General features: G+C 40.0%; 1 protein-coding gene across 1 annotated transcript in view; it reads left to right on the top strand.

The window, feature by feature from the left end:
* THSD7B (thrombospondin type 1 domain containing 7B) overlaps positions 1-24,648 on the top strand; it is a 918,476-nt gene that overhangs the window by 641,892 nt on the left and 251,936 nt on the right. Inside the window, exon 13 of the mRNA XM_036886655.2 lies at positions 16,087-16,281. Coding sequence (XP_036742550.2) covers positions 16,087-16,281 — 195 coding nt within the window. The remainder of the gene's footprint in view (positions 1-16,086; positions 16,282-24,648) is intronic.

Here is a 24,648-nt window from a genome sequence, read left to right as displayed (position 1 = left end):
TGCATATATGTCAGTCAGCATGTAATAATCACACTTTATTCAAACTCTAGTTTTGAAGAATAAGACCTCCAAATACTGTGCTCCCACACATTGTGCTTTGCATGGGGAGAAAATATACAGCGGGGAAAGGAGAGCACTTGGAGTATGGCAAGAACTGGCTTTTACTTCCAAACTGATTCAATTAGATAGTAGCAATTAAAAATGTCTTCTCTACTACCTATAATTGTCACAGAAATGGAACTGAATTTCTAAGACATCTGCTGACTGAATTAGGGTATGTGGAGTGGTTGGTTGGTTTTGCTCAGGTGATTGAAATCCAAGGGGAATGTCTGGCTTGAAAGAAGTTGGCTTGATCAAGCCGGGGTGATCACACTCTCTGTGCCTGGGAAATACAGTGCTAAGTGGCCACCTCCCCTGTTCTACCTTATGCTACCAGGGCTCCTGGCCCACCCCACCCCAGTGCTGGCCACTTTGGTAAAGGATTGGAGCTGTCTTTCTGTTCCTCTGCAGCTGGAGTAACTAGGCACAGACAAGCTGGGAGAACTATAATCCACAGAGCCTCAGAGGACCGTATTAATGGCCATCCTAACCCTGGCGAGCTCTTGGCTCTTGAGCATAGGGTGGAATGTAGGAGTGGCTTGGGGCTGCCAACCCTCATGTGGACAGTTCAGAGCATGTCATTATAGTAGGGTCAACAAGACATGCTTACTGTCTTGTAAGAGAACAGACAACTTTTATTTCCCCAGGAATAGGACTTTCTATTTCATCAAGCTGCTCTCAATCTCTTCTCAATTCTCAATTCTAAAGAAGTCTGTGGGGAGAATAGTTCTAAAGGTAACCTCAGTGGCTAAGGGAGGCTGATTGCAGACACAAATAATTAAAATACAAAAACAAATCTGCATTTCTTCCAGTTATTGAGAGTTGATGAGCTGGGCCTGGGCCCTAGTTCAGTGGATGAGGCAATACCTCAGAGCTAGGAGGAAATACATCTCCCCTGTGTTGTGGGTTGAGTGATGCCCTCCCTGCCAATGTGTTCCCAAGTCGTATTCTCCAGAAATTGTGAATGTCTTAGATTATGCAGCAAAAAGGACTTTGCAGAAGTCATTAAGTTAAGTATCTTGAGGTGAGGAGATTGGTGAAGATTTTCCAGGTGGGTCCAATGTAATCACAACAGCTTTCATAAGAGGGAGGCAGGTGGCAACAATGTGCTGATGGAAGAAAAGCAGCACTGAGATGTGGGCACCTGTGGCCACTGGAATGGGCAAGGTACCTGATTCTCCTTGGCCTCCCAGAGGAGCTGAACTGCTGGTCCCTTAACATTAGCCTTGGGAAACTGACATTGGCCTCCCGACCCCCAGAACTGTAAAAAAGCAATTTCTGTTAAGCTGCTAAATTTGTGGTAATTTGTTTCAGCATCAACAGAAAAATAGCACCCTGGAAATAAATTAGTACTAAAAAGTCATGGGGATGGGATTAAAGATGGTGGTGTGTGAGGAGAGACAGAGGCTTCCTCCTAAAACTGGATATAATTAGAAAATTTAATTGGCGCAACTAATCCTGAGAGAGCAACAGGAAAGAGGACGGCATCAGACTGCACACACCTGGAGAAAAGAGCAGTCCTTAGCGAACAGGGTAACGTACCAGAGCTGTGGCTCCGTGGGACCCAAGCCCCTCCTCCACCCCAGCTCGTCTGCGGGAGGAAGAGAAACTGAGCAGGGAGGGAGTGGAAGGCTTGGGACTGCTGAATACCTAGCTCCGGAGATCTGCTCTGTGAGCACAAACCTACATTTCATGGTGCTTTCATGAGACTTGCATGACTACTGGGTTGGAAAGTTAATACACGCAGAGTTCCTGGGGAGAATGGGATTCTGGCTGCTTGTGGAAAGCAGGGATCCATATCTGGCTGCTCTGGGACAAAAACTTATACCTGTGTGACCGGCCCACTGGTTCAGGCAGTGGAGACAGGCACAGCAGCCAGGAGGTGGGGAACAGCTCTTTCCTGCCCCCAGGCACCAGTACTGCTCCCCTGCGGCCCCCGACATTGCTTCAGGGGCTCAGCAGCTCCAGAATAGAGTTTCTGGACACTAGAGGGCACCATATACAACCATGAAACACCAAAGGAACCTTGTCCAGAGTAAAATTGTTAATACAACTCCCGAGAAAGATTTAAATGATATGGACCGCGTGCCTCTTCCTGAAAGGGAGTTCAAAATAAAAATCATCAACATCTTAATGGAGGTACAGAAAGACATCCAAGAACTCAGGAATGAATTCAGGTCAGAGATCCAATCATTAAAGAACACAATGGAGGGTATTAAAAGCAGGTTGGATACGGTGGAGGAGACAATAAATGAAATAGAAACTAGAGAAGAGGAATACAAAGAAGCTGAGGCACAGAGAGAAAAAAGGATCTGTAAAAATGAAAGAATATTGAGAGAACTGTGTGACCAATCCAAGCAGAACAATATTCGCATTATTAGGATACCAGAAGAAGAAGAAGAGAGAGAAAGGGATAGAAAGTGTCTTTGAGGAGGTAGTTGCTGAAAACTTCCCCAATCTGGGGAAGGAGATAGTCTCTCAGGCCATGGAGATCCACAGATCCCCCGAACACAAGGGACCCAAAGAACACAACACCAAGATACATAGTAATTAAAATGGGAAAGATCGAGGGTAAGGACAGACTGTTAAAAGCAGCCAGAGGCAGAAATAAGATCACATACAAAGGAAAGCCCATCAGGCTAACATCAGACTTCTCAGCAGAAACCTTACAGGCTAGAAGGGAGTGGCATGATATATTAAATGCCATGCAGCAGAACGGCCTGGAACCAAGATTACTTTATCCAGCAAGATTGTCATTTAAATTTGAAGGAGAGATTAAACAATTTCCAGATAAGCAAAAGCTGAGAGAGTTTACCTCCCACAAACCATCTCTGCAGTCTATTTTGGAGGGACTGCTATAGATTGAAGTGTTCCTAGGGTTGGATAGCTGTCACCAGAGGTAGTAAAATCACAGTAGGGAGGGTGGAGCAGCTGATTGCAAGGCAAATGCAAAATTAAATTGACTATCCCCAAAGTCAATCAAGGGATAGACAAAAAGTACAGAATTTGATACCTAATATATAAAGAATGAAGAAGGAAGAAAAAGGAGGAGAAATAGAAAAGAACCTTTAGATTGTATTTGTAACAGCATACTAAGTGAGTTAAGTTAGACTCTTAGATAATAAGGAAAGTAATCTGGAAACTTTAGTAACCACAAATCTAAAGCCTGAAATGGCAATAAGTACATACCTACCGATAATCACCCTAAATGTAAATGGACTGAATGCACCAATCAAAAGACATAGAGTCACTGAATGGATAAAAAAAAGACCCATCTATATGCTGCTTACAAGAGACTCACCTCAAACCCAAAGACATGCACAGACTAAAAGTCAAGGGATGGAAAAAGATATTTCATGCAAACAATAGGGAAAAAAAGCAGGTGTTGCAGTACTAGTATCAGACAAAATAGACTTCAAAATAAAAAAAGTAACAAGAAATAAAGAAGGACATTACATAATGATAAAGGGCTCAGTCCAACAAGAGGATATAACCATTATATATAAATATATATGCACCCAAGACAGGAGCACCAGCATATGTGAAACAAATACTAACAGAACTAAAGGAGGAAATAGACTGCAATGCATTCATTTTAGGAGACTTCAACACACCATTCACTCCAAAGGACAGATCCACCAGACAGAAAATAAGTAAGGACACAGAGGCACTGAACAACACACTAGAACAGATGGACCTAATAGACATCTATAGAACTCTACATCCAAAAGCAACAGGATACACATTCTTCTCAAGTGCATATGGAACATTCTCCAGAATAGACCACATACTAGGCCATAAAAAGAGCCTCAGTAAATTCAAAAAGATTGAAATCCTACCAACCAACTTTTCAGACCACAAAGGTATAAAACTAGAAATAAACTGTACAAAGAAAGCAAAGAGGCTCACAAACACATGGAGGCTTAACAACACGCTTCTAAATAGTTAATGGATCAACGACCAAATTAAAATGGAGATCCAACAATATATGGAAATAAATGACAACAACAACACAAAGCCCCAACTTCTGTGGGATGCAGCGAAAGCAGTCTTAAGAGGAAAGTATATAGCAATCCAGGCACATTTAAAGAAGGAATAGCAAACCCAAATGAATACTCTAATGTCACAATTATCAAAATTGGATAAAGAAGAACAAATGAGGCCTAAGGTCAGCAGAAGGAGGGACATAATAAAGATCAGAGAAGAAATAAACAAAATTGAGAAGAAAAAAACAATAGAAAAAAATCAGTGAAATCAAGAGCTGGTTCTTTGAGAAAATAATCAAAATAGATAAGCCTCTAGCCAGAGTTATTAGGAGAAAAAGAGAATCAACACACATCAACAGAATCAAAAATGAGAAAGGAAACATCATGACGGACACAACAGAAATACAGAGAATTATTAGAGACTACTTTGAAAACCTACATGCTAAGAAGCTGGAAAACGTAGAAGAAATGGACAACTTCCTAGAAAAATACAACCTTCCAAAACTGACCAAGGAAAAAACACAAAATCTAAACAAACCAATTACCAGCAAAGAAATTGAAGTGGTAATCAAAAAACTACCCAAGAGAAAAACACCTGGGCCAGATGGATTTACCTCGGAATTTCATCAGACATACAGAGAAGATATAGTACCCATTCTCCTTAAAGTTTTCCCAAAAAATAGAAGAGGAGGGAATACTCCCAAACTCATTCTATGAAGCCAACATCACCCTAATACCAAAACCAGGCAAAGACCCCACCAAAAATGAAAATTACAGACCAATATCCCTGATGAACGTAGATGCAAAAATACTCAATAAAATATTACCAAACCGAATTCAAAAATATATCAAAAGGATCATACACCATGACCAAGTGGGATTCATCCCAGGAATGCAAAGATGGTACAACATTCAAAAATCCATCAACAGCATCCACCACATCAACAAAAAGAAAGACAAAAACCACATGATCATCTCCATAGATGCTGAAAAAGCATTCGACAAAATTCAACATCCATTCATGATAAAAACTCTCAGCAAAATGGGAATAGAGGGCAAGTACCTCAACATAATAAAGGCCATCTATGATAAACCCACAGCTAACATCATACTGAACAGCGAGAAGCTGAAAGCTTTTCCTCTGAGATCGGGAACAAGACAGGGATGCCCACTCTCCCCACTGTTATTTAACATAGTACTGGAGGTCCTAGCCACGGCAATCAGACAAAACAAAGAAATACAAGGAATCCAGATTGGTAAAGAAGAAGTTAAACTGTCACTATTTGCATATGACATGATATTGTACATAAAAATTCCTAAAGACTCCACTCCAAAACTACTAGAACTGATATCGGAATACAGCAAAGTTGCAGGATACAAAATTAACACACAGAAATCTGTGGCTTTCCTATACACTAACAATGAACCAATAGAAAGAGAAATCAGGAAAACAACTCCATTCGCAATTGCATCAAAAAGAATAAAATACCTAGGAATAAACCTAACCAAGGAAGTGAAAGACCTATACCCTGAAAACTATAAGACACTCTTAAGAGAAATTAAAGGGGACAATAACAAATGGAAACTCATCCCATGCTCTTGGCTAGGAAGAATTAATATTGTCAAAATGGCCATCCTGCCCAAAGCAATATACAGATTTGATGCAATCCCTATCAAATTACCAACAACATTCTTCAATGAACTGGAACAAATAGTTCAAAAATTCATATGGAAACACCAAAGACCCCGAATAGCGAAAGCAATCCTGAGAAAGAAGAATAAAGTGGCAGGGATCTCACTCCCCAACTTCAAGCTCTACTACAAAGCCATAGTAATCAAGACAATTTGGTACTGGCACAAGAACAGAGCCACAGACCAGTGGAACAGACTAGAGAATCCAGACATTAACCCAAACATATATGGTCAATTAATATTCGATAAGGGAGCCATGGACATACAATGGGGAAATGACAGTCTCTTGAACAGATAGTGCTGGTAAAACTGAACAGCTACATGTAAGAGAATGAAACTGGATCATTGTCTAACACCGTACACAAAAGTAAATTCAAAATGGATCAAAGACCTGAATGTAAGTCATGAAACCATAAAACTCTTAGAAAAAAACATAGGGAAAATTCTCTTGGACATAAACATGAGTGACTTCTTCATGAATATATCTCCCCGGGCAAGGAAAACAAAAGCAAAAATGAACAAGTGGGTCTATAGCAAGCTGAAAAGCTTCTGTACTGCAAAGGACACCATCAATAAAAAAAGGTACCCTACAGTATGGGAGAATATATTTGTAAATGACAGATCCGATAAAGGCTTGACATCCAAAATATATAAAGAGCTCACACATCTCAACAAGCAAAAAGCAAATAATCCAATTAAAAAATGGGCAGATGAGCTGAACAGACAGTTCTCCAAAGAAGAAATTCAGATGGCAAACAGACACATGAAAAGATGCTCCACATCCCTAGTTATCAGAGAAATGCAAATTAAAACCACAATGAGATATCATGTCACACCTGTAAGGATGGCTACCATCCAAAAGGTGAACAACAACATGTTGGTGAGGTTGTGGAGAAAGGGGAACCCTCCTACACTGCTGGTGGGAATGTAAACTAGTTTGATCATTGTGGAAAGCAATATGGAGGTTCCTCAAAATGCTCAAAATAGACTTACCATTTGACCCAGGAATTCCACTTCTAGGAATTTACCCTAAGGATGCAGCACTCCAGTTTGAAAAAGACAGATGCACCCCTGTGTTTATTGCAGCACTATTTACAATAGCCAAGAAATGGAAGCAACATAAGTGTCCATCAGTAGATGAATGGATATAGAAGATGTGGTACATATACACAATGGAATATTATTCAGCCATAAGAAGAAAACAAATCCTACCATTTGCAACAACATGGATGGAGCTAGAGGGTATTATGCTCAGTGAAATAAGCCAAGCAGGGAAAGACAAATACCAAATGATTTCACTCATCTATGGAGTATAAGAACAAAGAAAAAACTGAAGGAACCAAACAGTAGCAGAATCACAGAACCCAAGAATGGACTAAGAGTTACCAAAGGGAAAGAGACTGGGGAGAATGGGAGGGTAGGGAGGGATAAGGGCGGGGAAGAAGAAATGGGGTATTATGATTAGCGTATGTATAATGTGGTGGGTGGGGGAAAGGGGAGGGCTTTGCAACACAGAGAGGACAAGTAGTGATTCTACAACATCTTACTATGCTGATGGACAGTGACTGTAATGGGGTTTGTGGGGGGGACTTGGGGTAGGGCAGAGCCTAGTAAACATAATGTTCTTCATGTAATTGTAGATTAATGGTAACAAAATTTTTTAAAATGCTTAAAAAAAAAGTCATGGGGTTTTTTGATACTAAAGCAGCAGTGGTGCAGGGTTATCCAGCAGAGCATTAGCATCCTTGACCACCTAATATCTGACTCTCCTGGGGGCACATTGACTGCCGCCTCACACTCCATGGTGGGCTGCCAGGAATGCATCTCCTGTATTTAGTTACACGTCAATGTGTTTCAGTCATTTATTCGTAAACATGTCATCCAGCCACAGGCTCCACTCTCCTTGGCCTCAGCACTGTTGCTATGTTGTGTGTTTGGCAGGCTTCATATTTTTAAAGTGCTTCTTATATCCCTACCCTTGTCAGATTTCTCTCTCTGCATCCTGTGTGCCATTATGCCTTCAGGAAAAGGACAGGGTAAATGACGCCTCAGAGGGAGATGGGTGCGATGTAAGGGGGTCCCCAGGGTCAGGAAGGAGGAGCGTTTCTCCTCCTGCCATGGTGGGAGATGTTAAGGGAAGGGGAAAGTGGAGCAGGAGGAGTGGGCATCACGGATTCCATGACTTGGGGCTGATGTCCTTAGAGTGGAAGGTTTGGGTCCAGAAAAAGAAGAAAGCTCAATGGTTTCTGCTCCCTGTCCTGTTTGGAACTCTGGGGAGAGATGCCCTCCGGGAGCCCCCCTCCAAAAGGAGGGTCTTACTGGCTCCCCGGGGTGTTTCCTAAGTTTCCTGGGCTTCAGAGTCTCCATGAGCTCCCTGGTGCCACGAGGAGGATATGTGGCTGGTGGTGCCAGTTGGCAGGCTTAACAGGAGATTACCCACCTGGGATCTCCCAGGACACTGATCATGCGGCCCCCGCAGGATATTCCACACCAGCAGGTACCGAGGTGGGTTAGGCCTCATCAGGGGATGGGAGCCCCCGACCAGGCAGAGGGTCTCATCATGAGATAGTTTTCAGCCTGAGATGAGACTCTAGCAGGGAATGTGACCAGAACAAGCTGTCACTAAGTGGATAAGGGCCACTCATTGTAGATGCTGGCTAAAACCCAGTGAGCTCCTGAAGGACCTTTATGCAGATCTGAGACTCTTCTGGCTGCTACAGACACTCAGATGCCATCCTGGGGAGGCGGAGGGCACGGGCCTGAAAGGGGGTCACTGTGCATTCACCTGAAAAGCACTGTTAGACAGGAAACCACTTCAGATGGCCCATACTGAGGCAGCTCTCATTGACCCTTGTACCTCCCAATTCTCTACCAAGAAAGGAGCTCTTAAGGAAGATGACATCTGTCAGTAATGGACTCATTGGGATGGAGTGCAGTTCTGCTCTCAGATGTTGGAAGAGGTGGCCTTCCCTGGCCTCCGTGCCTTAGAGGGCCCTCTTGGGCCACCTTCTCACCTCTGTGTGCTCTCACAGGCATGGAGCCCTGTAAGAGCCCGGGGGATCCTCTGGCCAAGTGGCCCTGAGCCAGCTTCAGGGACTCTCAGGGGCCTCTTCTGAGTCTGACCTCTGAGGAAAGTGTACACTGCCTGGGTGCATATCCTAGGCCTGAGGGGTGGACAAGGGGTGCTGACTTCTGAATTGAACATTGGGGGACTGACTGCAGTGCCCAGTGTCAAGTGCAAGAAGGTGCCTCCTGGCTTAGAATCCAGCTGGAAGTGAGGAGACAGACCAGAGACCCCGGCCAGGGCTTGCAGTCCCCTACCACATTCCAGCCTGACACTGGGACACTCCAAGTTGTCCCAGAATTTTATTGGGACTTGGTTTTCTAAGTGATTATAAAGACATTTATGTTAAGGCAGGAGAATAGAACCTATCTATTACATGTTTGTTAAAGGCAACTCACTTTTAAGTCTTCAGACTTGTGGTTTGTGACCTCTTTTTGTGTTCTAACACTGGGCCCCACACATGTTAGAGACAACCTGGTAGAAAGTCATTTAATTAGTGACCTCATGTCTTGCCAATGGGTTTCAGCCCTGGGCAAGTTAACTATGGATTCGATGTGACCAAAGAAATTGACAGCAAACGTTCTTGGGGTGAAAGGGTTATACCCAACTTTATTTCTAGGTGGCAGGTCAGTCGCTAAACTCCTGTTCACTCAGTGAGTTTGCATGTAGCCAGCTGGTCTCTGCCTCTGGGCCCCTCTGTCCACACAGCCATCCTCTGGGCCTCTGTCCTCGGCGCTGCCACCACTCCAGCCTCTGCTCTCCTGCAGCCTTGCAGCCCTGCCACCATGTCACCCAGAGCACTGGGTGGAGCTCTTTTTATAGAGTCAACAGCCATGTATTGCCCACAGGTGTGCAGTGAGCTAGTCAACCATGGCCAGGTGAGAATCCTGGCCACAGGAACTCTCATTTTATCCACACCTCACTACACAGACATGGAACACATAATTATATGTGTTAGGAGGCTTATCAAAGGGGAAGTAAAGAGTCCTATGAATGTGTATAACAAAGGCAGGAAGCCAGCCCACCCTATTGCTTGTTTCTCTGCACAGGCATGTGGAGTGTCAAGCCCCTGGCCTGGCTTTGTGTTATTAACACTGGATTCATCCTACCCATTCATGTGTCACTCCTTCCCGGAAGGCTCCTGGGACTGTCCAGTACCTGAGACCCTGGTGCTGTATTCTTGTAGGACCCTGAGTGCAGTGAAGTTGTACTTCTACATTTCTTTCATCTGTGCATCCCACCCCTGTGTTTCCCAGACCACTAGTCCAGGGCCTGGCATACAGAGCACGCTGTCTGAACATTGGCTGAGCTGAGCAGTTGCTGCTTAGCCTCTCCTTGAGGTGCATGTAGATTGAGTTCTGTACCTGAGCTGAAGCAGCTCATAGTGCAGGACAGCCAAGTTCAGTGTCCTAGTTTTCTAGCATGTCACCGCCATTTTCTGGAAGTCATGACCTCTTGAAAGGGATCCTTCCTGTCCTTTCTTGTCAACTATTAGAGTTAAACTCCAGTCAGGAGCAACTTCAAGAAAGTAATGTGAGTGTCCTTGGAGAAGGTGATGAGCTTGGGCAGATCGGGAGTAACAGCTTCTATCGCTTGCTTAGTCTTCCTGGGCAGAGCATTATCATTTCTTCTCATAAGGCCATCAACCTCCCACCCCCTTCATATCATAATTGAGAAGAAGACAAACTTATCACAGGGTGTCTCTCAGAGTCTAGAGGTGATAGGGGCAGAAACACCAGCTGTTTAATAATCTGATTTTTGTCATTATTGAAGTCTAAGAAGGCTGACTAACCATCCCACATTAACAACAGTTCTTTGAAAAACTTGGTCCAACATAGAATTCATATAGGTTCTTTCTTTGTTTCTTTTGTTAAATTACCATATTTCATGCCAGGGCATTCTTTTTCATGCTGCTAGAACTGAAAAGAATCAGATACCAGGGGAAAACAGTGAGTTAATCTATTCCCCTTTTTGGTGATTTTTCTTTCCAAGTTAAGCTTGTATAGTAATTAAGAGAAAGAGAAAGAAGCTGAACTTGATTCTATGTTTGATGTATGTTATTAGGCAATACGAATAGGAAAATGTGACTTCAGGCTTCATGGAGATTTTTGGAAGTGTTGAGGTCCCCCTTCCACACCCACATACTGGATGACATTTTTGTCTGAAAGCTCATGTCTGAGTGGGTTGGCTAAGCCCCTGCTTCTCCATTAGTCCCTAGCAAGAGTACTGAGCTCTCCCAGGCAGCTACTCTGAGAGCGTTCTGCCCAAAGCTTAAGGTAGGTACATTTCAAATAATGCCCAACAACAAGATTGTTCTGGAGCTATCTTAACAAATTTTACCTAGGAATACAATTTTGCTCCAGCAAAGACAACAATATTACAAATTTAACCAATGAAATATAATTAAGCATTGAATTGTCACTCTTCTTAAACAATTCAAGCCAGGTAGAAATATGACAGGAAGGGTCAGTGGTAAGTGCCTCTTCCTTTCTAATCAAAAGATGTTTCCCACACACATAGCACAGTATTTTAAATGCTTAAAATGCATGAAGAGACATCTTTTCTCTAGGTTGTGGCCTTCAAGGGATTTGCTGTAATCCAAAGAACCTGGGACTCAAAGTTTAACTAAATAGCAGATGTCTAACAAATTCTCTGTAATGTCTAATGTTTTCCTGCCTGCCCTTTACACATCCTTTCCGTTCAAGACTGGAGTACCCGTTTGTCCTTTCTATACTAGGTTTTCCCATGGATTATCACCATTAGGGAAACTACAGTATTGTGCTACTCTATGTCTACCTGCCTGTCCTTGCCACTACTGTGGCCTTCAAGAAGCCATATTATTTATACATACACATATAAGTGTGTATGTACACAATGCTTTTATAATTGTTCATAGTTATATATATGTTGTGTGCAAGTGAATGGATGCATGCATTAATAGATCAGTTCAGTTAGATATATTAGAACAGAAGGTGTGGGTAATAAAGATGCAGGTGTAGAAGCAAAGCCTAACATCTAGACCACCACAGAGGTGGACTGAGTGACCTTAACCAGGTTTATTCCTGATCCAAGGATAGAAAATATTTTTTCTGCCTTATGTTCACTCCTCTTTTGATCAGTAATGAAGCCTCAATGGTTCTAATAGTCAGAAAAATTTTATATATGCCCTAAATCTTACTTGGATGTTAAAATGCTTGTGATTCAGCTTCAGCACAGAGAGGCACGGTACCTGTGTCTGCTGGGTAAACCACCTCAGTAAACGAGGTGGGGGGAAGTAAAGATGGCCAGCACCGTTTTGTGCAAATGTTTACTCTCCTCTCTGAACCTCCTCAGCATTGTTAAATATTTTGATCTTGGTGCTTTTGGAAAGACTTCCTAATAGTCCTTAGACTGTAGTTTCTGGCTTTTACTGGAGTTGCAATCTCAAGTGATAGCTTATAGGCCTCATTTGTGTAGAGAGTAAGCCGAATGCACAGAGCATCACCTGGAAATATAACAGGATCACTGGGTAGGTCATACAGTCTTTAGAAGAGGCTGCTTACCTCAGCATTATGATTCAAGGGGGGACACCAGTCATACTTTTTGAGGGTCCAAATTTTGGCTTTGGTGGTGTTTGGAAAATTCTACCTGAACCAGCAATCAAGAAAAGTGATGGTGGATTCTTCTTGCCTGCTGTCTGTTACAGTTGATTTCCAAGAGCCTCCATCATAGTAGATAACTCACAGGACAAATATACTAAGGGCATAGTACTGTGCCAAGCACTTCATCTGTATCAATTTATCATATGATGTAGATGTTATCATCCCATTGTGTGGATGAGCTGAGTCTTAGGAGTTCACTTAACTTGCCCAAGGTAACAGTAAAGAAATGGAGAGTCACCCTCCCTCCATTCTGTTTGATACCAACGTCTAGACTTTTATTAGTACACTTCACTACCTCTGATTTATTTCTCAAAAACATTAACTTACAGAGTCTATATACCATTAGTATTGGTCACAAAACCATATTGTAGGCTAAAAATAAACACATTTAAAGAAATATCTTTTTCGCATGAGCTGCCCAATGGAAGAAGCCTCTGAACTGGGTTGCATTTGTAACTGTAAGTTATCCTCATTTACTGTAAATGTCTTCATTTCTTTTGTGTATCTGTTTTCTTTGATGGTTTTCCAGTCTTGCAGATTTCTTGCTTGCTATTTCTTCAGTGTTTTCCCCCTTCTCTAGTATAATTCATTACCCAGTCATTCAATAAATATTAACTAAATGATTGCTTTTATACTAGAACATTCCCAAGGAGGAAATTTTAACCTAACTCTTCCGTGTTTTTTGTTTTTTGTTTTCAGTGATTCTTTTCACCCTTGAAAAGAAATTAGAACCTTGAAGAAATCTGAAAACCATAATGCTTAGCCTAAACTGATGATTACATGATCTGTAGGGTGTCAGTTGCAACTCACCCTTGGGTTAGTAGATCATCAATAATAACATAGAGCAGTGGTTTTCAGATTAACAGGGGTGCTGTCAAACTTCATGCTTCAACTTTGAACTCATTCTTTGGCCCTTAGAGCTCTACAATGTCTCCTTCAGACTGCTCTATTATGTCAGTTTGCATAATGGTGACAGATCTAATTTGCTCTTCATAGCTCTGCTAATGCAGTGAATTATGTTTAGGGCATATCTGATACATTGATGACTACTGGTGAATTTAAGTACAGCACCAGAATCAGGTGAAGATTCAACCACAGTTTTCTCCTCACCTTTGTCCCTCCGATTCTGAGGATGCCATGGAAGAAATGAGTAATGAAGAGTGAGAGTATGTGCATATGTACTGGCTAGGAGAATATTGGCCTGTTCAATTTGAAACAAATTATAAAACAGATATAAAGGATAATTGTTCAATAGCATTTTTTTTTGTCTTTAGTAGATCTGGGACACTGTTTAAAGAATTCTCACAGCTTTTTATCACAGGTGCTTTCATTATATTCATTTTTAAAATGACACTAAAGCATAAATAATTTAACTCATTTCAGCTCACATAACTCTCAGATGTTTTGAGTTGGTATTTGCCTTCATACCACTTGACAAAAATGTCTGTGAATGACATCATATGCTACAGCTGTTCTTTCTTAATCTCTTATGCTTTCCTTCATTAATGCAAAATGGCTCAATATAGACATTCATAAATCCAGTGTTTTCTAATTTGGTTGCAGAACTTCAAAATATCACTGAATGTTTATCATACCTTTCACAGTCTAAACTTTTCCAAAAATTATAATAAATGAGTATTTTTACTGGAAAAAAAACACTTTGTTGTGTAAACTTAGGGGTTCAAATTTCAAATAGCAATGCTTTTTAAAAGTTTTTAAAATTCCCTTCCATATTATTCAGTGCATTGTCATCTTGGGGAAAAAAAAATAACTTGGCAAGGTTAAAGTCTGCTAAACTGACTCAAAATTGGTTATATAAACATGTAATTCAAGTAACATGTGCTTGTACCATACTTAAGATAAAGTATCTTGGATTATTCATCATTAATGGCTGTAATATTCCCAACAAAGGAAATGCAGGTGATGTTGGCTTGGTGTGCAATGGATTTTGTTCCTAGGAGGTAAATAAAAACAAAAATGATTCAAAATCAGTGAATAACCCCACCTGCCACAGAGCAGATGTTCAAACTGGGAAGCATTGCGTGTGCATCCATTGGCATTTTAACTAATTTCTTGGTCCAAAAGCATTAGATGGGTTTGGCATTCAACAGTTCTATTTTAAAAAGTACGACATTCAGATTGATTTGCCCTCCGTTGTGCTCAGAATAAGGAAAGGAATTCAGAATGTAAGAAGAATTGGCAGCTACAAGGACCTATTTGTATTTACATTGTATTAAAGAAGTTTATATAGAGTTCTTAACAGCATTGATGCTACGCTGTGATTTATATAGTTATCTCAAGGATAACTTTATCGTTTGAAACTTTATCCCTTTAAACTTTAGAAAGCTGTGGTAAAAATTATCCCAAACTATGTTTTCTTTAGGATAATGGACTCAGTAAATATCCACTACACACACCATGTCCAAAGGCACCATACCAAATGTGGGTGGACAAGCTCAATCACAAGTACCTGGGACACTTGAACACAAAAATATTCCTAGACTTGTTCCCTAGAGATGTTGATACAGTAGGTCTGAAGCCATAGATTCCATGTTTTCATAGACATCCATAGTTAACAATCAGTTTAGAAGAGTAGTTTTCAACTGGAGGCAACTGTTAAAAGTCTGGAGTCTTTTATGATTTTCACAGCTCGGGGTTGAGAGTATGGGATGTGTGTTACTGGCATAATCAAAGATGCTAAATATCTTATAATGCACAAGACCTACTGATGTACCCCCACACACAAAGTATCCAGCCTAAAATGTCAATAGTGCCAAGATTGAGCAATGTTGGTCTAGAGAACATAGGACATATCCTTAGAGAGTCCATAATTAGGGCAAATAAATGATGCACAAAAATATTATTCATTTATAATTGAGTAGAATGTCATCAATCTGAAGAACCAAATACAAAATTAAGCAAAATTTCATAAATGTTTTACTTTGATATTATTAGTTGTTTTATGGTATAATTAGAGAAATTCAGGTGGAATGCATGTGAGATAAGCTTTGAATAGCTATCTGCAATTGGCAGGATATCTGTATTGGGAATTATCTGGATAGTTTATGCTTACACATGGAAAATATTTAAGAAATTTAACAGATCCTGAAATGTTAATAAGGATAAAAAAGTTTATAAACTATAGACATTCCTTTTTAAATATGGTCTATAAAGTGAAAGTAGGTAGGTCCACCTTCATAAATACCATTTGAACAAAATTCAAGTCTTGGGGAGAGTTTATATATTAACAGTTTTGTCTTTTATTTGTCCATTACTACTCTCTTACAGATTCTTCCCTAGTTCACATGCTTAGAGATCAGGTGCTCAGTAACAGGACATATAATAAATTATTCTAAGTTATTTTGGCTGCTGTCAATACAGGGTTTAGACTAATAATGAAACCAATTAAGTTCTCAGTTACCTTCACTAGCAACAATAAACATTTCGTTTTAAAAGAGAAATAGGTAGCTATGCTGAGCACTTTTGGCAATCACAGAAATAACCAAATTTTCACACATTGGGGCATTCTGTTATATTGTCAAAGAACCAGTAGCAGAAGATTTAATCAAAATAATAACAAAATAATCTGTGTTTTTTTTTTAAGCTGTCTCATGCATCTCTGATGAAAACCAGTCAGCAGAAATGATGGAATGCTTCAAGCAGACGAATGGCATGCCCCGCCTGGTGCAAGAATGCATGGTCCCCTGTCGAGATGACTGCATCTTCACTACTTGGTCCAAGTTTACACCCTGCTCCATGGGTTGTGAAACAACCCGAAGTCGACGGCGACAGCTAACAGGTAGGGTGTGCCTTTCACTGCCTAGCTTCAGATAAGTGTTGCAGGTTTGAACCTCCCATGGATGCATAAGCTCCAGAAAGGCAAAAAATTATACCAGGACTCTCCCTCCTCCTTCCCTTCCCTTCCCTGACATTATGTATCCTCTGTTCCTATGCCTGGAACATGATGTGTGCTCAGTTAATATTTGTGAAATTAATGAAAGACGTGAACCATTCTATAGCAATGAAGTCCTTTCTGTACAGCTTTATGATCTCCGTAGTCAAAAATGGCAACATATCCACCAACTGCCTTGGGGTAGTTAATGGCAAAATTTATGGTATTTTGTCATGCTAGGATCTCAGCAAGTTGAAAGCAGACACTGATTTCTGAAACACATCAAAGGCAGATCTAATAACCTGTAGTGTTATCTTTTGTCTATAGCAATTGGACATTTTAAGCTTTTAGTATATATGGCAAAAATCAAATTGCATATATAGGTTCTGTTTTTGTGGTATACTATTATTGGTTGTGTTTTCATCCATGAAATTTAATGGAAATTAAAACGATTAGTAGTTCAGTCGAGGTCCTGGAGCAATTTTTGCCTGTACTGTACAAGTAATTGATACATTAGTGTATTGCATTACTTTCCTAGATAAATATGCTATAGCTTCTCTTAATTGTATATGTATTTGTATGTGCAGAAAACTTATTTCAGAGAATGAAGAACAAAAGGAAAATGCCAAAATAATTATTGAGAAATAAAATTGGGGTTGACATTGAAGAATTAAGCACAGATGACCATTTGTTCTTATGAGCAGTTCAAGTGCTAATTCTCCTTGTTTCAAGACCCCTTTGTTAGAGTGCATTGCTTGAAAGATTATGTTTCAAATTTAACACACTTTAATGGATTTACTTAATTGATGAGAGCCTTCAACGGGATTCCTGCACACAAATCAGAAGCCCATTCCTAAGTATAGGTGAAACATATAATAACAGATAAAAACATGAAATAAAGTGTGGTATTTTGTCTCTCTAGTACACAAAATTATATGCATATATAATTTTATGCAATACTGCTTGTGTTTCTAGATGAAATAAATTTCTTATAGAGAATAATATAAAGGGATAGAATGTGTATGACAAATAGTTTCAAGCTCAGAGGGCAACTTAATGAAACTCAGTTAGCCTGTTCATATGCTTCACAGGCCATATCCTAGCAATTCCCATTATTATCATTGAGATAAAATATAATTTCCTTTAGAGGGAAAGTTTTTAATTAGTGGCTATTTTTATTTTATCTTGGGGGTTCACTAATGATATTTTGGACCTATAAACTGAGAGTTCCAGTCTCTAATGATAGTAAAAGGCATGGACTCAGACTGTAAAGAAATATGATTCTTTCTTTAATACAGACACACGTGGAGAAGCATACAGACACAAATACCAGCCATTCCACTGAACAGAGGACCATCTAGGGTGTTCACCCTTTTCCTTTCTAACAAGAGGCTTCAACTCAGTAGCTGCATTTTGTGTGTGTTGTATCTAAATTAGATCATTACAGGTTTTAGACTAAATGATAAATAGAGCTTTTGTTTCACAACACTGAAAATAGTCTATTAAGTAGAAATTTGTGTAGGTTTTCATATATATGTCTGTGTGTGTATATACACACAAAAAAATAAATGGATAGCTAATACATAATTAATATTTGTAGTTTTATGTTTTTGTGGAATCAGTCACATATTTCCCTCTGACTTAAGAGAAAAAAAATGTCTTTAGAGTTGAATCAGGGATTTGCTTTTTCTGTTCTGAATTCAAAGTTCAATGCTGAAATTTGACTATAATTCAATCAAGTAAAGGACCACTGATAATTTTCTCAAGAACCATTTCTACATTAACTAAATTCCTCAAGTCCTTCAAATAGTGATGCCATGTAATTAAGAAGGATATCACAGAGACAGTATACATTTGTACAGAATATTTGTTCATTCGGTAACTTTTGGTTGCTTTATAGGTGAATATTTTCTTTCTCTCTATTATTCTTCCCTCCTTCTTTCTCCCTTTTTTTAAACTTCCTTTCATCAATTATTCAATGAACCTTTTTTGTTTACCACTTACATTTGCTAGGCTTTGGGAATATTACAAGGGAATAGACACGATCCTAACTTAAAAGCTTACAGTCTAATGGGAGATAGAGATTTTTACTACAATTACAACACAGTATAGTACCTGCTACAATAGCCATTACATAGGGTGCTGTATTTGTTTCTCACTGCTGCTGTAAGAAAGTACCACAAATTTGATGGTTTCAAACAACAAAAATTTATTATCTTACAGTTCTGTAAGTATGAAGTCACACATGAGTTTCACAGGATCAAAAACAAGATGTTGGTGGGATTGCATGCCTTCCTGGATGCTCTGGGGGAAAATCTTTCCTGCTCTAGCTTCTGGAGGCTGCCAACACTCCCTGACTTGGGGCTCCCTTCTTCCATCTGTGATTTGGTAACATTGTGTCTCTCTGCTCATTCCTCTGTAGTCATATCCCCTCTCTACTGAGCCAGAAACAGTTCTCTGATATTAAGGCTGTGTGGTTAGGTTGACCCACCCAAATAATCTAGAAGAATCTCATCATCTCACAGTTCATATCTTAGACACATCTACAAAGTCCATTTTGCCATCTAAGGTAGCGTAATCAGTTTCCAGGGATAAGCATGTGAACATCTGGGAAAGTTATTCTGCCTACCACAAGCTAGGCAAGTATGGAAGAGCACCTTTTCCAGACCTAAGGTGAAGAGTGTTCAAGGATGGCTTTTTGTAGGAAGTAATCTATTAGTTTAGACATGGAGGACAAACAAGCATTAACTAAGCTATGGAGGGAGGTTAGAACTGATAAGAATTTCTAGAGTAAGACACACAAAGCCCAGAAGCCAAATGAGAGTTTTCAGGAACTGGAAGATGCTCAATATGACTATCTTGTAACATACCAGAGGCAGAGGGGTGCAACATTGGCAGGGGGCAGATACTAATGGGCCTAGATCCTTGATGGCCATGTCAAGGAACCTAGACTTCTTTTCATGAAATGTGGCAAATCACTGAAGAATTTTAAGTGAATGAATGATGTGATCAGATTTCCATCTTCATGAGCTCATTCTGCTATTGTATGCAAAATACGTGGAAGGAATGAGATACAATTGCAGTAAGATCGTGGAAGAATCTGTTGCAGTTATAAGAAGGATTCAGGGAGGTGCTCAAGATGGTGATGTGAGTAGGGCAGCAGAAATCTCCTCCCAAAACCATATATATTTTGAAAATACAGAAAATACAACTATCCCTAAAAGAGAGACCAGAAGATACAGTACAACAGCCAGGCTACATCTACATCTGAGAGAACTCAGCATCCCATGAAAAGGGTAATATAGAAAGCCATGACCTGGCGGGACCTGAGCACTCCGCCCTCCCCAGCTCACTGGTGGGAGGAAAAGAATCAGAGTGGGGAGGGAGTGGAAGCACAGGGCTGCTAAATAAACAGCCCTAGTAATCTGCACTGGGAGCACAGACACACATTGCATGGTGTACTGGATATTAGAGAAACAGAAAAGTAAAATCCGAGATGGAGACTGCAAGTGGGTCCCCACAGCCAGCTCCCCAGGGACAAAAGAAAAGTGGGTGCTTTAAATGTCTTAAAGTGACAAGGGCTCAACAGCTGGACAGAATTGTCACAGCACACTCAGCCCAGCAGGCTGGGAATCTTCAGGAACTTCAGACTCCCTAAACCCCTGGGGGGTAACATAGACCCAAAATCCCTCAAGGCAATAAGCAGCCTGCCATTCATTCCCCCTGGCTGGCACTGCAAGCAAACCAGCTGACCCACCACAGCTGCAGACCAGCCAGGGAACAGCCCCTCCCACAGCAACCACAGAGTCTTCTCCCAGTGCACAGCTAACTGGGCCAGACCCAGAGGCTGCCGCCAGTACGCAGCTGCCCGCACAGACAGAGGAAGCAGGCACAAAGTCCAGTAAACACAAAGGGACACTGTTCTCTCAGGAGAACACACGCCACACACCTGCGACCCCTGGCAGCCCCCTAGGCCATCCCAAGAGCTGGCCCCCTCACGGCACCTCAGGGAATTAACCCAGAGACTGCTCCCTGTGTGTGGGTAACCAGAACAGGCAGGGGAGAAGGGCGAGGTGACCAGCAAGCAGGAAGGGACTTTGTTCTTCCAGCTGAGACACACGCCACTTGCCAGCGATCACTTCTATCACCATGAAAAGGCAGAATAACCTGGTCCAGTCCAAAATCACTCAAACAATGCCAGAGAGAGAGCCTGGCAAGAAAGACATAACCAATCTTACTGAAAAAGAATTTTTTAAAAAGTTATAACAATGCTGATGGAGCTGCAGAGAAATATTCAAGAGCTAAGGGATGAAGTCTGGAGGGAGATAACAGAAATTAAACAATTAGTAGAAGGACTTAAGAGCAGACAGGATGAGGTACAAGCAACTGTTAATGAAATAGAAATCAGAGTATAGGAAAACAGAAAAACTGAGGCAGGGAGAGATAAAAGTATCTCTAAGAATGAAAGGATATTAAGAGAACTGTGTGACCAATCCAAATGGAACAATATTCACATTAAAGGAGTACCAGAAGGAGAAGAGAGAAAAAGGGATAGAAAGTGTCTCTGAATAAATAAATGCTGAAAACTTCATCAAGCTGGGGTAGGAAATAATCTCTCAGATCACAGAACTCCCAACACAAGGGATCCAAGGAGGACACCACCAAGACATATAATAATTAAAATGGCAAATATCAAAGACAAGGACAGGGTATGAAAGGCAGCAAGAAAGAGAAAAAAGATCACCTACAAAGGAAAACCCACCAGGCTATCATCAGACTTCTCAACAGAAACCTTACAGGCCACAAGAGAATGGAATGATATATTTAATGCAATGAAACAGAAGAGCCTTGAACCAAAAATACTGTATCCAGCAAGATTATCATTTAAATTTTAAGGAGGGATTAAACAATTTCCAGATAAGCAAAAGTTGAGGGAATTTGCCCATAATAAAACAACTCTACAGGGTATTTCAAAGGGACTGCTCTAGATGGAAGCACTCCTAAGGCTAAATAGATGTCACCAGAGAAAATAAAATCACAGCAAAGAAAGAAGATCAACCAAATAAAACTAAAGGCAAAAAATGAAATCAGCTATTCACAAAAGCAGTCAAGGGAAACACAAAAGAGTACAGAATAAAAGACCTAACATATAAAGAATGGAGGAGGAATAATAAGGTTCAGAAAAAAAGAATCATTAGACTGTGTTTATAAGTAATAAGTGAGTTAAAGTTAGAGAGTTAGATAGTAAAGAAGCTACCCTTGAACCTTTGGTAAGCATGAATCCAAAGCCTGCAATGGCAGTAAGTACACACCTATTGATAATCACCCTGAATGTAAATGGACTGAATGCACCTATCAAAAGACATAGAGTAATGGAACGGATAAAAAAGCAAGGCCCATCTATATGCTGCTTACAAGAGACTCACCTCAAACCCAAAGACATGTACAGACTAAAAGTCAAGGGATGGAAAAAGATAGTTCATGTAAACAATAGGGAGAAAAAAGCCGGTGTTGCAGTACTTGTATCAGACAAAATAGACTTCAAAACAAAGACAGTAACAAGAGATAAAGAAGGACATTACATAATGATAAAGGGCTCAGTCCAACAAGAGGATATTACCATTATAAATATCTATGCACCCAACACAGGAACACCCGACTTATGTGAAACAAATACTAACAGAATTAAAGGAGGAAATAGAATGCAATGCATTCATTTTAGGAGACTTCAACACACCACTCCAAAGGACAGATCCACCAGACAGAAAATAAGTAAAGACACAGAGGCACTGAACAACACACTAGAACAGATGGACCTAACAGACATATACAGAACTCAACACTCAAAAGCAGCAGAATACACATTCTTCTCAAGTGCACATGGAACATTTTCCAGAACAGACCACATACTAGGCCACAAAAAGAGCCTTAGTAAATTCAAGAACACTGAAATTCTACCAATCAACTACTCAGACCACAATGATATAAAACTAGAAATAAATTGTACAAAGAAAACAAAATGGCTCACAAGCACATGGAGGCTTAACAACATGCTCCTAAATAATCAATGGATCAATGAACAAATTAAAACAGAGATCAAGCAATATATGGAGAAAAATGACAACAACAGCACAATGCCCCAACATCTGTGGGACACAGCAAAGGCAGTTCTAAGAGAAGAGCATATAGCAATCCAGACCTATTTAAAGAAGGAAGAACAATCCCAAATGAATACTCTAAAGTCACAATTATTGAAACTGGATAAAGAAGAACAAATGAGGTCCAAGTCAGCAGAAGAAGGGACATAATAAAGATCAGAGAAGAAATAAACAAAATTGAGAAGAATAAAACAATAGAAAAAAATCAATGAAACTAAAGAGCTGGTTCTTTGAGAAAATAAACAAAATAGATAAACCCCTCACCAGACTTATTAAGATAAAAAGGGAATCTATCTACACACATAAATAGAATCAGAAATGAAAAAGGTAAAAGCACAATGGACAACACAGAAATACGAAGAATTATTAAAGAATACTATGAAAATGTATTTGTTAACAAACTAGATAACTTAGAAGAAATGGACAACTTTCTAGAAAAATACAACCTTCCAAGACTGACCAAGGAAGAAACAGAAAATCTAAACAGACCAATTGTCAGCAACAAAATTGAATTGGAATTCAAAAAACTACCCAAAAACAAAACCCCCTGGCCAGATGGATTCACCACTGAATTCTATCAGACATTTAGAGAAGATATAATACCCATTCTCCTTAAAGTTTTCCAAAAAATAGAAGAGGAGGGAATACTTCCAAACACATTCTATGAAGCCAGTATCCCTCCAATGCCAAAACCAGGCAAAAACCCCAACAAAAAAGAAAATTACAGACCAATATCCCTGATGCAAAAATACTCAACAAAATATTAGCAAACCAAAGTCAAAAACACATCAAGAGGTTCATACACCATGATCAAGTGGGATTCATCTCAGGGATGCAAGGGTGGTACAACATTTGAAAATCCATCAACATCATTCAACACATCCACAAAAAGAAGGACAAAAACCATGTGATCATCTCCATAGATCCTGAAAAATCATTTGACAAAATTCAACATCCACTCTTGATAAAAACTCTCAACGAAATAGTTATAGAGGGCAAGTACTTCAACATAACAAAGGCCATATATGACAAACCCACAGCCAACATCATACTTAACAGTGAGAACATCATACTTAACATGAACTGAAAGCTTTTCACCTAAGATGGGGAACAAGACAGGGATGCCCACTCTCCCCACTTTTATTCAACATAGTACTGGAGGTCCTAGCTACGGCAATCAGACAAAACAAAGAAATAAAAGACATCTAGATTGTTAAGGAAGAAGTCAAACTGTTGTCACTATTTGAGGATGATGTAATATTGTACATAAAAAACCCTAAAGAATCCCCTCCAAAACTACTAGATCTAATATCTGAATTCAGCAAAGTTGCAGGATACAAAATTAATACACAGAAATATGTTGCATTCTTATACACTAAAGATGAACTAGCAGAAAAAGAAATCAGGAAAACAATTCCATTCCCAATTGTACCAAATAGAATAAAATACCTAAGAATAAACCTATCCAAGGAAGTGGTAGACCTACATCCTGAAAACTACAAGATACTCTTATGAGAAATTGAAGAGGCCACTAATTCATGGAAATTCATCCCATGCTCTTAGCTAGGAAGAAGTAGTATTGTCAAAATGGCCATCCTGCCTAAAGCAATCTACAGATTCAATGCAATCCCTATCAAAGTACCAACAGCATTCTTCAATGAACTGGAACAAATAGTTCTAAAATTCATATGGAACCACAAAAGACCCCAAATAGCCAAAGCAATCCTGAAAAGGAAGAGTAAAGCACGAGAGATCTCTCTTCCCAACTTCAAACTCTACTACAAAGCCACAGTAATCAAGACAATTTGGTACTGGCACAAGAACAGACCCACAGACAAGTGGAACACAATAGAGAGTCCAGATAGTAACCCAAACATATACGGTCAATTAATATATGATAAAGGAGACATGGATATACTATGGGGCAATGACAGCCTCTTAAACAGATGGTGCTGGCAAAACTGGACAGCTACATGTAAGAGAATGAAACTGGATCACTGTCTAACCCCATACACAGAAGTAAACTCGAAATGGATCAAACACCTGAATGTAAGTCGTGAAACCATAAAACTTTTAGAAAAAAACAGGTAAAAATCTTTTGGACATAAACATGAAC

The sequence above is a fragment of the Manis pentadactyla genome, chromosome 8, assembly GCF_030020395.1.
Source record: "Manis pentadactyla isolate mManPen7 chromosome 8, mManPen7.hap1, whole genome shotgun sequence".
Lineage (NCBI taxonomy): Eukaryota > Metazoa > Chordata > Mammalia > Pholidota > Manidae > Manis > Manis pentadactyla.
Note: the sequence above shows the minus strand (reverse complement) of the source record. Positions and strands in the feature narration are given on the sequence as shown.